Source organism: Pempheris klunzingeri, chromosome 1, assembly GCF_042242105.1.
Source record: "Pempheris klunzingeri isolate RE-2024b chromosome 1, fPemKlu1.hap1, whole genome shotgun sequence".
Taxonomy (NCBI): Eukaryota; Metazoa; Chordata; class Actinopteri; order Acropomatiformes; family Pempheridae; genus Pempheris; species Pempheris klunzingeri.
The window spans coordinates 31,598,281-31,613,100 of NC_092012.1; the positions used below are offsets into that span (position 1 = coordinate 31,598,281).

General features: G+C 41.0%; 1 protein-coding gene across 1 annotated transcript in view; it reads right to left on the minus strand.

Annotated features, from left to right (window-relative positions):
• Positions 1–14,820, minus strand: part of LOC139216193 (neural-cadherin) — a 241,800-nt gene that overhangs the window by 91,721 nt on the left and 135,259 nt on the right. Inside the window, exons 21-25 of the mRNA XM_070847299.1 lie at positions 13,790–14,233; positions 13,357–13,687; positions 12,206–12,299; positions 8,017–8,201; positions 1,121–1,350 (exon numbers count right to left, since the gene is read on the minus strand). Coding sequence (XP_070703400.1) covers positions 1,121–1,350; positions 8,017–8,201; positions 12,206–12,299; positions 13,357–13,687; positions 13,790–14,233 — 1,284 coding nt within the window. The remainder of the gene's footprint in view (positions 1–1,120; positions 1,351–8,016; positions 8,202–12,205; positions 12,300–13,356; positions 13,688–13,789; positions 14,234–14,820) is intronic.

Consider the following 14,820-nt stretch of genomic DNA (forward strand, 5'->3'; position numbering starts at 1 on the left):
TTTCTGTATTTTTTTGTTGTTTTTTTCTTGCATGTCCTTTGGTCTATTAAGACTGCAATGGAGTGCGGTTTTCATTCAACAGTGATCAAAGGAGCAAGGCCAGGTGGGGAACCCAGAACAAATCCATGATAGCCCAAAAACGAACACAATCATGGAGGCAGGTTTCCTTTTCTGTAAAACTGGATGAAATGTGTGGTGCATATAGTGTGTATTATGGGCATCAATGACTCAGTGCTTCACAACACAGCCACTGTGTATAGCTGTTAAGAAGTCAGGTGTGAGAAAGCCATTAATGATAACATTAGAACATGAAATAAAGTAGCAGCAAATTCTTTGCTATGTAAAGATATAGTGGAGTGGTGATGTCCTGAGCAGAGAATAAAATCCCATTCACACTACATGTGTTGTAATACAAACTTTACTGTTCTTTGTTTTGGCCGTACAAGTATGTTAATGTATGTGACAGTTCGAAGCATTCAGCAACAGGTCACCTTCCAGAATTTCTTCCTATGGGGAAACTACATTCATTAGCTAAAAAAGGTCTCCACTGCCTCAACTCAAGCTGCCAAATCTGTGCACCGTGCACTCTAGCCCTCCCCATAATGGCTGCTGCTGGCCTCAGTGACGGGATCAAAATAGTAAAGATCAGTATTCCAATAAACAAAACGATGCCTTGCCTAGTGTATTTACCACATTACTTGACACTGTTCACAAAAGGCTAAGTTTATTCCATTCTTTAACTCGTTAGTAGTTGTTTGTCTGAGGCGCATGTGTTTTGATCTGAGATGCTTGTGTTCCACTGCAATTATTAATGGTTCTGAATCTCATTTAGAAAAAAAAAAAAAAAACATTGCCAGAAGCAAACTACAGCCTGCAACCAGCAAGTGTGAGAGCAGAAAGACAGCACAGCCCACTCAATACTGCCAATATTCACTATTGCCCATGTGAGATTTCTCTGCGACGAGACCTATCCAATGCCTTTGTGTCAATCAATCAATTACTCCAATGAGAACATGGACAGCAACGGATCAGCCAACAAAGCAAACCCAGCTAGCAGGGATTTACTGTGTCTACCTTAACTGTCAAAACGGTTAAAAGGCTAAAGAAGACAATGACCTACCTTTTGTTTGTGGGCAGCCAGATAACCGTGCATCTTCTCAGGCTGGAGAAAGGAGGGACCACCATGCACAGCAAAGCGAACATCCAACATTCGCTCTTTCACATCCATCAGGCTAAAGATGTTGACATCATCAGGTGGAACGGAGAGCATCTCAGACAGGAAGTCCACGAGCAGCTCGTAGCGGCTCCGTTGCTTCCCTCTAAGTTCAATGAACTCCTTTGCTGTGATGTCTGAGAAACACACACACACACACACACACACACATACAATTGGAATAGAGCGCTATATAGAAGTGACCTCATTATTTCCACCCCTGCTCAAGGATGAATCCAATTATTTTCAAACAGGGCCCAAGTGCTAAACTAAAAAATAGTCCGGAACAGTCAAGACGGAAGTTGTGGTGATAAATTATTGAAAATGGCTCATTTTGTCTGACAAAGTCTTTTGTTTGGATGGTTATTTTGTGTCTGTACTGTATGCCTGATTTCTGAGTGTGTGAATGCATGAGTGTGTGTTGGCAGGTGAAGGTAGTCATTGGGAGTTGGATTTCAATACCTAACTGTGCCAATTAAAAGTAATTATACTCTTCTTTCTTTGTTTCTAATCACACACAGCAGCAGGCTCATGAGGAAGAAAGAAATCCTGCCTCACTACATTTCCCAACATCAGACCAGTATCGGTGGCTTAGCATGAGGCAGTCAAATGTTTGAGCCATATTTAATTGTTATTGCCGTAAAAATGTGTACAAAACACTTGAGTTTAATCTATTGATCATTGGCCTTTATCACAATTAAGAACACGTCTGATGTGTCACGGTCCATGTTTAGAACCAATGTCCACACAAAATCATACACAAGATTTCCCCCTTTCTATTTCATTTTCTAATCTAAAAGTATGTTCAATGCATTTCCAGTTTTGAGAACACTCGCAAATCACAACACAAGGTGTCTGACAACCCACAGATTCTAATTTGTCCCAACACTGTCAGTATGACATCATAATTTGTCAGGACGTTTTAATAATAATACATATAATCACTACAAAAGTGAAATTAGAATTTCTGATCCATCATTGCTCATGGGGAGGATGACATAAATTTCTGTATCAAATTGTATGGCAACTCATCCAATGATGTTGAAATGGTTCGCTCAACCTTATGGTAGTGGTAGAAAAGGCCAAAGGATCAACAAAGTCATTTGAATCCATTATCTGGTAAGCATGAATGTCAGGCAGATTCTGTGGCAATCCATCATGTAGATAGTGATATTTCATAGGGCATCAACACAACCACCACGTCACAGAAAATTTTGACCCGCTGGTAGTCCCAACTTCCTCCTCTAGACACCATAGATGGGTTGAAAAAGCCCTAACAAGGGGATCACTAGACTCACCATCCTGTAGGGACGAATGTCTAATACTTGTTAATATATTTCAGTCTGAATCATAGTGGCTGTGCGACCAACCAACTGTTGGACAACAATGGTCCCTCAAACGCCACATTGCATCTTTAACATCAATATTTTAAGTGGAAGGAGACATAGGGATGCACATGCCCATTGAATCCTGCTGATGGCAATAAAGTGTTCTTACACAGTTGCTTTAATAAACAGCTGTATACTGTATGATGACACAATAACAAAGGCATCATAGGAATACATGTAGAAAACATGATTTCTCTCACTAGGGGCCTTGCACTGGTCTTTAGTCACTCCACTAAGTTGTGGCTGATACTCTTCAACACCTCTGAGAAAACTGAAAATGAGTGGGAGGAGTGAGAAAGGGAGGGGGCTTTCATCCTTGATTCAGCCTCTTGTAATGATCTGCTTAACTTTGTGGGTTGATGGTCCCGACTGAGTTCTATACTGCGTTCTTCACGAGTGTTTGATGTAGATTTTTTACTATAGATTGCAAGAATATAATATAATGTGTAACATTTTCAAGTACGACATTCAGGAGGAGTGACTAACCACGCGTGTGAAAACATTTTAGGTTTGGCTATCCGTTTCCACTTCTGTGGTTCTACTAGCTGACCTGAGCGAAATGAGTCCAAAACAAGTACTGGGTTGGATTTAGATTATTTTGTTGCAAAAGAATGAGGCTAGCAAAGAATCAGGTTTGATTCTTTTAAATGCAATATGTGAGTCAAATAGTTCTCTTTATCTATCTGACTGCCAATCATTTGCAACAACATGTCATCTATTGTAAGTCCACCAACATAGTCAGAAGACAGAAAGGTCTTGCCAATGTGGAGCATTAGACAAATAAGCTGACAGTTAGTAAAAGATAAAATAAAGCAAAAATGCAACCTCAGGGGCCTTGGATCTATTTCAAGTGCCAAATTTGGCAGTCCTAGTTAGACTCAGCCATGTTTGGAACAAAAGATGCAGTTGTGTATTTTCCTTGGGTTTCAGCTTTAGGCCTGTGGAGAATCCCTTATTGCATAAGTGCCGTTACATAGCCAGTCACATCTTTCTTTCTCTGTATGTGTGAGAAACCCCCATCATTAGCCTTTTTACTAACATCACTGCTAAATCCACACTCGCATCTCAATGTGTACATAGTTTTTGAAAGCTGTGATTATTCCTCCTATCTATACTGGTCTAGACAAGATCCCTCCCCAATGTGATTCCAGTATAAGAGAATGAAAAAAATGAATGAATAAATAAATCCAAAGTTAGCTAAAGTTAATATGAGGGGGCTTCAGCAGTCTAAGACACCCAAATCAAGTTAGTATCTTTATATGAAATTACCTCTTTTGCTTCAGTAGATAGAATGGGCAGGGTGATTAGGTTTATGGGTGTGTAGAGGTGGAGAGAGCTTGGGCATTAAGAGACAAGACAGGGGGCTCAGAATGGGTTCAGCGGATGCAGCGTGAGGGATCGAGGCTAATGTCAGCTCCCATCAGTCACTCCAGCGGGAGAAACAAGGACACAGGCAGACAGAGAGACAGTCAGAAGGGATGGAGGCTGGGGGTGGCGGGGGTGGGGGGGGTAGTAACTCCTAACGCAGAGTGGCAGCCTTTGCACCTGGCTTTCATCCAACCTCACAATTCACTACTGCTGTCTCCTTCCCAAAGGCTTCATTAGTATCGAGTGTCGAGGCGGTAGTGTACGGACGCAGTCCTGCCTGTAGGCTTGAGATTTTACACAAATATCCTATTCATGTAGTAGGATACTGTTGTGAGAGACTGAGACAAAGCGGTGAGTTGCACTACTATCATGGTCTTTGTGCAGTTTGTTGTGCTTCTTCCTTACAAGTCTTATGCTGGGGCCACACTGGGGCCGCACTGCCTACCTCTGCCCGGTGACACCATCAGGCTTACCTTCTCAGACTTTTTCACAAGCTGAGTAGTCCTCAAGATCTGTAAAATGCCTTTGATGTGTAAAAATCAGTGGAGTGCCTCTTTGATTTATAACCAGAGTAATCATTGTTTGTAGCCATCACTCAATGCTGAAAATGGAAAATACAAATTTATTGGCTTGATGGTGCACAATCACAAACTGACAGTAACTGTAGCAGTATAAGTGACTGAAGTGTCAGAAGGAGGTGAATGAAGTTCCAGGTATCTCACATAAAATCCCTGCAGCAGGAAACCAAGATATTCTCCCAATATATCTGTATTGATCCCACAATGCACATATCTCAGAGGCCAGGCAGATGTGAAAAGAGAGATAGAGAATTATATCGATAACAACTCAGCACTGCATCTTCTGTTACAGGACAATCTCTTGGCAGGAACAGTTTAAGATCTTCTCCCTTCATCATGTAACACCAACCACATCAGTCAGCTGTATGTGGTGAATGGACACATCATATGCTTCTGACTGGGCTTTCCTCACAAGCGCTATACGTCCTCACTCTACGATAGTGTTGTGGACATTTCAAGGACTTTTTGTTTATTGCTTTTTTTTTTTTAACTTTCTATCAATATTGAGAAAGAGAGGAGAGGGAGCCTTAATCTCAACAAGACAGGTTTAACTACTGCTTTCTTTGTGCGTCCTTATTGCATTCCACATTTGTTCTTGAAATGGGATTTAGAATGTCAAGGAGGGTGTAAGTAATGCTATAAGTAGAATATTTTCATAATCCCCGAGACTGAGAATCAATGAGACTGTTTACTCCAAAGCTCCACATGGAAAAATAAAATCCTGAAAATGGCTTCTGTTACATATCCTTCACATGCACACACACACACACACGCACACACACACACACACACACACACACACACACACACACACACACACACACACACCACTGTTCTGGTAGCTTGCCTACACCTCAGGATCATCTCAAAGTCATTAATCCTTGACATTACATTTTGTTGAAACCCTCAACTTACATTTTTTCTATAGTTTGATCATTGCTTTTACTGCAGGTTAAAAGCATGTGAGTGAATTTGACACTCTATTCACAGCAGTGGCAGACACCAGTGCTCTCTAGCTCTCAATTTAAAGCCCTCTGTTACATCCGGGGCTTATTAAATCAACATACTCTGCAGCTAACAACCGTTTGGTGACAGTTGTGCCATTTAAAAAATCGTCAATAAAATCACCCACCCCACATCCCCCACTCCCAACAGGGATACGTTGTTGACAAATCTAGCCTTACTATTCTAAATTAAATAAACAGCAGAGTTCTGCAAAAACAGAACTCAGAACTGAGAGCAGTTCCTTTAATTTTGATTTCCATTTTTCATCCTAAACACACATTTGCTAGTCTATATTTTGCAAATGGATTCATTTCCCTTACACAAACAGTGAAATGTGTGTGCCAGCTGTTCTCCACCATACCGTCTCTGGGTTTGGTGCACATTAATTTACCTCAGCCCCCCTCAGTCTTTAGGATGAGAAGCAAATCCCTTTATCTACTTTATGAAGCTTGACTCTCCCTTCCATCCTTTCCTTCTTTCCCTCCTTCTACTCTCCTCCCATCTTTGGAGTGCACCTTCTGGCCTCCCCCTCTGCTTCTATTTCAATAATTCTGAAATCATAAAAATCCTTCAGCCATGTCCCATTTCTCTAAAGCGAATTTAATTCTGAGCAGACAGCCGATGTGCTGTACATCAGGTAATGATGGATGCTGTTCAACATGTGAGGAGAATGTGCTGGGTGAGCAAATCCTCTCGACTAATTATTTTGCCAGCATAAGTAATGGAAACAAGCTTTTCTGTGTGTGCCATCAACAACTTAGATCCCATGAGTCGGGGGGAGGGATTAATAAAGGGTGTAATCTATTTCTAAGGAAACATCTGAGAGTGTGACAGTCATTTGAAACACTGCAAACAATTAGAACAAACAGTAATCAGAGCTCATTAATTTTCTATGACTTGAGACAAGTCTGCAAATAATGAGCACATTCTCCAACATTTGCTTGTCAGCAGTACTAAGTTGAGCTGAGTTTTAATTTTTAGGCAACATTAAATTTTACCAGCTAATCACAAATGTGTATTGCTATGATTCTACCTGTGGCTGTAATAGGATGAATGTCACAGGCCATCAATCGGAGGGACAGCATTGGAGAGGCTGCGAGTGCAGTTTGTGGCATCCAGGAACTGCTTAAAGTGTATTGGTTTTGTTTTGACATTTGTGCCAAAGTGCTTGACCCCTTTGCTTAAGGCCTTCCACACCAGACAACAGTGGTGGGAATTAGTCAAAGGCTTCATTGGTCTGTCCCTGGTCTTTCAACTGTTGCTAAAAAGTTGGAAACACCCAATTAGCTAAAATGTCTTGTCATCCTGTAGCATTAACACCATTCACTGAAAATGGGGTATAGCCCAAACCCTGAAAAATAGCCCCAGACCATTACTCCTCCTCCACCAAACTCTACACTATGCATTCCAGTTGGTAGCATTCTCCTGGTATCTGTCACACCCAAATTCGACCATCAGCCTGCCAGATAGTGAAGTGTGATTCATCACTCCAAAGAACATGTTTCCCAAGCTCCAGAGTCCAGTTGTGGCGTGCTTTACACCTCTCCATCCAACGCTTGGCATTACATAAGGTGATGTGTGAAGCTTGCATGCAGCTGCTCGTCCATTAAACCCAGTTAACCAAGCTCCCAATGCATAGTTTGTGTACTGATGTGACGTATTGCAACAGATCATGGGCAATTTTTACAACTACATGCGTTAGCACTCGCTGGCCCCGCTCTGTGAGTTGGCTTGGTCTACCACTTTGTGACTGAGCTATTGTTGCTCCTAGGTGCTTCCACTTCACAACAATAGCACTAAAAGTTGATTGTGGCAGATCTTATAGGGAGGACATTTCACAAACTGACTTGCAGCCAAGGTGGGATTCTATGACAGTACCATATTTAAAGTCACAGAGTTCTTTACAGCCATTCTAAATGCTTGTGCATGGAGATTTGTGACTATGTGTTGGATTTTATGCACCTATCAGCAATGAATGTGGCTGAAAGACATATACTCAATAAGTAGGGGTGTCAACTGACTTTTGGCTATTTAGTGTAAATCATTATATTGGAATATTGTCAATAAACAAGATACAAACGGGGTGTCAGCACATGGAGTTTTCTCATATCTCCAGACAACTTCATCTCCATGATAAGTATGAAACTTCAGTCACATGAAAACACACAGCTGATGTAATCTACAGGCTGAAGTGGTGTACAACAACATACTCGACTCTCTGGACAAGAGAGTGAATGAATGCTGGAAACAGGCAACATCAGCTGTGTGTGTGAACATCAAACCAAAACAATACACCGCATCAACTGGGAAGGTGTCAAAGGTCATCAACCAGGAGTCAATGGACAGCCAGAGAAAGGTCAAGAAAACATTCACATGCGATCCTACAGGCCATTTTTGACCAGACAAAGAGACAGGTGTGTGTGTGTGTGTGTGTGTGTGTGTGTCTCTGTAGTGCTAATCTTACCTGCCAGGCGAAGAGACCCTGAGTTGTAGATGGCCTCATCTCGCAACTCCCTAACGTGCACCGTGACAGTTGAGACAGCATCTGGCCAAACTCCATCGGACACACGGACCTGGAACTGATAGGTGCCGGGCGGGGCATTCTCCTTGATGATCAGGAAACCTGTTCGCTTGTTCAGGATGAAGTAACTGGTGGAAAGAACAAAAACACAGTCACCCACACCAGTTGAAAAAATACATTTAGATGACAACATATACCTTGTTATAACTCACACAATCCAAACCTTGTCTTTGAACATATTTGGATAGAGGCTCTAGGATAGACAGACAGTCATCTGTCATATGTGAGGGTGATGCCACCGAACAGGCTTTTTGTTCATTTGTTGCATCAGGATAAGGATGTGAGGTTTCTCATGGTATAGATAGTCTGTAAGCCCACATCATCACACTATATGAAAAATTAGAGGAAATCATAGAATGCATAAATAACTAAGCTGTCTGAGTTTGGGTCTAAAATTATTCCTAAAACCTTAAAGTCACTGACCTCGTCTAGTTCTTCATTCTATATTTTGATTTTGAAATTTTCGAGTGAGCCCCTTTGTCTAACAGAGAACAGCCACGGCCGTGGGTCGTCCCTCAATCAGAAGGTCGGGGGTTCGATCCCCAGCTCCTATGGGTCAACATGTCAAAGTGTCCTTGGGCAAGACACTGAATCCCAACTTGCTCCTGAAGCATGGCTTCAGTGTATGAATGAGTATGAAAGAACAGTCTCCTCCAAATTACATTCCTCCTGTATGAATGATGACTGAATGGGTGAATGAGGATGTCATGTAAAGCGCTTTGAGTAGTTGAAATAACTAGAAAGGCGCTATACAAATACAGACCATTTACCATAACATTTTTATTTATTTAAAGCAAGCAGGTTATGCTGCAGCCACTGAGCATGAGAAGGTCAAGCAGCTGAATCTATAGGACTGACTGGCATGGTCCTGATTAGTCATTAGGCTATTACTGATGTCTCAGCGAGTCTGCAGAGACCAATAATTTCAGTTATTTGCCCATCAAAGGTCGGTATGGTAACTGGCTAAGTGGAAAGTAATGCTCAGTATGACTGTATGCTTATTGATTATAGAGTCAGAGCCAACCAGACCAAACAGGATACAGTGTATTATGGCTCGGTCCTCTTAGGACCCAAAATCACCCATAGGCTCCGTTGTGGGTGTACAGTGATTGTGTCATAGCAGGGCATGCAGCCCTCTTGCAGGAGTCTACTTAAAATTGGATGGATGCTGCTAACTCCTCTCCCCTGCTGCTCCACTAGGGGGTTGATCTTAAAATGCGGTGATTGGTCTTAAACACAGTCAGAAGTGGTCATATTGGTGTGCTCATCCTTGGCTGGCTGAGTATGCATTAGGCGCATTTCTAGCATGTGCATCTGCTAGGATGAGGGTTCAGAAGTAGTATGCCCTTACTGTAGTGAGGAGAAAAGTCAGGATGTGGTTGCCAGGGTGGCAGATGGTCATATAGCAAGGTCAACTTTGATGCATGAGATTACATGAATTGGAGTTTCCGTCATGTTATTGACCTGCAATAAACATTTGCCTACTTATGAACCTCAACCATGATTTGCTCTGAATCCGTTGCCTAAACCTAACCATACTTTAACCACTGTTACTTCTACAGTTTTTTTTATGGAAATACATTTGAACCATTTTGGCATGTAACAAAACATCCTTGGCACGCAAGGTGAGCCAATATGTCAACTGTGACTGGGATCTGGATTTCCTTTCAGACATAAGATATAATGTGCATTACTTCATACATAAACGTGTTTATAACATGTAGGAAAACACTTATCAGCCAAGATATCTGTGACAGAGTGCAGATGTGTCTGCGTGAGCTATGTGATATAAAGTCTCAAGACCTTTTCACTGTCTGGTTGCCTGCTGCTCCAACTGTCCAAAATGAAGAAAGACAAATACTAAAACTCTGTCATCCACCTCAGCCATGTGTTTCATTCTGTGTATTTATCTGTATTTTAGTTTTTAGTTTTCTGTTGTACACCAACTGCCCTTTGGGACAATATTAGAAAGTGAGCAGAGACGATGCATTAGGGAGAGGGAGGCAAGTGGAAAAATGAGACTGACTAATAGGCACAAAGACATGCGAGGAAGCAATTTCACTTGGTCCTTGTCTCCATGCTCCCCTTGTACAGTAAATTAGCTCATTCAAGTTTAATTACAGAGGAAATCCAAGGCAGAACCTTGGCAAATCAAATAATAAACCACTTGTAGAGACAAGGGCCACATTAACTCATTTTACAGCATAAGCTGTGGTTGTAAATTATGTCTTAGGTCTAGCACTTAATTCCAGGTTTCACTGAAAGACAGTTTTACGTCTCTAGTAAAACTATCAATACTTTCCCACTTAGTTCTTCCCGATTTGCAGCCTGCTTTTATTGACATTTATATCAAGTACGCATTTACATTATTGGCCATTTCTATTCCTGTCAAAGCAAGACACTTTCAGTAAAAATATGAATAAGATGCATGGATGTGCTGAATTGAAAAACATTTTTTTTTTTTGCTGTTTTCTGACCTAAACAACACAGTAGCTACAATTACAATACAAGTCCTTGTTCCAAAGCCCAAAATATTAAATAAGTTAAGTACACACTCAATGTGAACTACAGCACCTGTGGTTGATTTGATGCTCTGAAATGAAAATAGAGAAAGTAGACCAGGGTAAGCTATGATAGGCTCTGTTTCGCCAATACAGCAGTGACTATGCGTTCTGACTTGGTTTGAAACACCAAGAGATGAGAGCTGTCATGAAATGTTAATGCCTCACATTACACTGAGTCCTCTATATGTGCTGAACTTTGACTTTGAGAGACAAGGAAGAAAGGTTTGTCAGTCTGGGTTCAGCTCAGTCTGGAACATGAAGACATGAAAGTGTTGTTGGGTACTGGGGTGTCACTGGATGTGATTTCTGGTACTTGTCTGTCTGTCTGTTTGTGCATCTGCGTGAAAGTGAAAAATGAATCTGGTCATTGTCACTTTTGGCAGATGGAAGGCTTCTTCAGAAAAAAGGCCAGAACCTCAACATGCAATAACAGGAAACCACAAACACATTAGCAAAGAGAAAGAACAAGGAAATAAAGAAGAGGCAGGAATGAGGAAAATTGGACAGGATAGTTGGGAAATGAAGAAAAAAAAAAGATGGTCAAAAATGGAAAATAACGGAGGTGGTTGTAACTTAATGGTACATAAAGGAGGCAGCTTGGTAGTTAATTGTTGGCCACATTGCCAACAAGAAATTAGGCCTGTTATCATTAAGGTGCACAAATTAATGTACAATATGGAATAAAAATATTTTGTCATGTATTAAAGACAAATACCAAAAAGGTATTGGGAGCCAGAAAAAAAGTCAGTGAATAGCAAAAACAGTTTGAATTCTCTAAAGTTAAAGGAACTTCATTAGTAGATGAGTCACCAGGTTTAATCACAGTTCAACAAACATCTCACCTCCCTCTTCCTGGAAGATATTTCATTCAGAGGTGTTGATACTTTGCATTATTTAAATAGCTAAATCACTCACAACAAAGCAGATGTTGTAGACACTGTATGCTGCAGGATTAGCTGGGAAATGTGACATGGCTAAAGGCAATGACAGCAATTTGTAACACAATGATCCCCATCTGGTTTTGTTGGCAGAAAGTGGCTCATTCAAAGGAGTACAGATCCATCTACCATCATTAAACAATAAAGATACCCGGCCAAGAAAAATGTCTGTCCACAACACAACCTACATAGATATTTGAGATGGTAATGATGGCTTTTAGAAAATCTTGCGCGTGATCCCTTCATAAAACAAGTAATTTTATTGATTTCTATCAGTATTCTCTTGTTTTTATCACCACCTACAATGCTGGAAAATGAGCAAAAGTAACTCATCTGACTTAGTATTTCATTAACCAAATCATTAAATTCCACTATACCAGTATACTAGATATCAACATCATTTGAATACTGATACATGAAATCAATTTGGACAATTATGGCCTTTTTCTGTTTTAAGCTGATACAGTTATTATATTTACATGTACAAATGATGCATAGTGCAGCTTTCTTTCTAAGTCTAAAATGTGAGGAATCCAGTATGAATGGTTCATGAAGGGTTATTTTCGTTACCTTGGTACATGTCCTTCAAAGACGTACGTCTTGTTGTCCCAGTCATCTGGGTCAGGAGAGTAAACCTTCCCAAGCACTGTAGTTGGCATACGGCCTGGTGACAGAAAACGCATCAGTTTACTGTGTTAAATGAATTCAGGGTAAAAATGGTGTTGCCTCTCTTCATGTGTACCTCAATTTCCATGTTTTAAAGTGCATGCTGCATATGTTTTACCTGGAATTCTATTAATACCAATAAAGATCAAGGGGAATTGATACAACAGTATCAACAATGAGGAAAATATATAGAAAATTCAAAGGTCTGAATGTACATGTCTCAGGCTTCATCATTTCCCGTGACACTGCAGATAACTGGCATAGGGAACAGAAACTGCTGTTTGCATGTACAACAATAACGACGGCTTTAAATGGCAAAATCTGATGCTATACTATTTTTCCAGTGAATTTATGTGTACGAATATGAACAAAAACATATGTATTGCAACAGAAAAGTAACTAGACTTTTTTATTGTTTTTTATTTGGTGGGAAGAGATGTGAATGCTTGTTGATCTTGAAAAGCAAAATGTAATACTTCTAACTACGTAAGTCAACTGAGTGACAAAATGTATTTTGAGTCCAATAAAATCCTGACAAAATGAAGAGTAGGTTTTTTTTGTGACACAAAATTTTGAATTCATTGAAGTGTGAGCCAAGATACTCTGGCATGCGGTTTGGTTGTTAGCCTTTCACCTGACATACAATAGGCTGAAGAAGAATAAACATAAAAGCTGTGCTTAATTGCATGTCATGACTTGCCGTTGTGACCCTTACAACAGCATAATGGGAGTAATTATGACTACACAGTGATCCTACAGACAATGATAATGTGGTGACAGTGGCTAAGGCAGAGGTGAGAAGCACAACAAAAACTGTGAGTTTCAGTTAGTGCACGCTGATTAGGAATGAATTGGTTGGCAATATCCGTTTCACCTACAGAGATAGAAAACAACTTTTCAATTCAAAATGTTCTTGGAAAAAAAAGTAGACGAAGACTGAAACATTTTTCTTAGTAACATACATGTACCCATGTAGCCATATAATCACTTTTCATTTATTTTTCCCCCTGTGCCTTTGAACACAACATCCTAAAAACAGAGATGACCCCTCTCACCTCTGTGACTATTGATGAATATTTTCTTCTCCCCTGCTACATGTGCATGATCATTTTGGTCACCAATGGTCACTGTCAGGGTGCTGGTCACCGTTTTGGCTGGACGGCCACTGTCGCTCATAATAATAGGAATGAGGAACTCCTTCTGGCGTTCACGGTCAAACGTCCTCAGAGCTGTTAGTGTTGCCGTGCCATTTAGGTTGTCCTGGAGGTAGAAATCATTACTGTGACGGTACTCGGAGGGGACAGTGAAGTGGAAGGGTGGGCCATTCTCTGGAGAGTCCCGGTCCACAGCTCGGAGGAGGGTCGACGTTTGGTTCAATCTTACTATCTAAACAAGGAGGGAGAGCATGAGGGGTTGTGGCTTACTCAGGTTTATTCATTATATCAGCATGCAACATGTTAACTTGAGATCAAACCAAAGCAAGCCTACCTGTGGTCCAGCCACATTCTCAAAGACTATCGGGGAGTATGCCGCCTCAAACTCTGGTCCATTATCATTTACATCCAAGAGAGGCAGCTGGACCGTGGCACTGCCTGTTAGAGGTGGAACCCCATGATCGGTTGCTATGACAACCAAGTGATGCTGGGATATCCCCTCCCGATCCAGAGGCTGGGCGACTGAGAGTACACCAGACTGATCGATGGTGAACAAACCCCCAGGATCTGAGTCTTCTGATAGGCTATAGGTGATATCGCGGTTCTGGCCTGAATCAGAGTCACTGGCCACCAAACGTGCCACACTGGTTCCCACAGTGATGTCCTCAGGCAGTGGAGCGAGAGACAGGAAGTGTGGGATGAAGACCGGAGCATGGTCGTTATAGTCCTCCACCTCCACCACACAGTGCAGAAGGCTGGAGAAGTCCAGGTCTTCAACCTGAGACAGACACCATACACAGTCTCACATGTCATACAGGTGCAGTACGAGCAAGATTTAAAGTAAAGAGAGTAAAGACATCCATCTTATCAGCAAACAAAGATTTCTGTTATGTGGTTGGTATTTTCCACCTGGAGCTAGTAAAAAACAATTGCAACTTATCTAAGGAGTAGTTTTATTACACGTTTCACTATAAAGTAATATCACACTCTCAATGCACATTTGCATGCATCATGTGCAGCTGATTTTACCACCTTATATCATGTTTTCTGACAGCTAGCTCTCACTGACATCAATGTGAAAAGTTACCTTATAGAGCTTTAAGGTTCTTATCTGTAAGTGACATATGACACCTTTTGTTTCACTGGCTTTATAGTGTTGTCTTAACCGTGGAAAACTTTTATATTTTCATATACTTTCATATTTTCTATTACTTTCAACAATTCTGAAAACCTTTCTAGTAACCTACTATATGTGAATGTATTCAAACTTCAGATGTCTGCTGAAAACCATTTCATATGACACAACAGCACTACTCATCATGTGGTTTCTATCACTCTTGATCCCCTTCACACGTCGTTCATCCA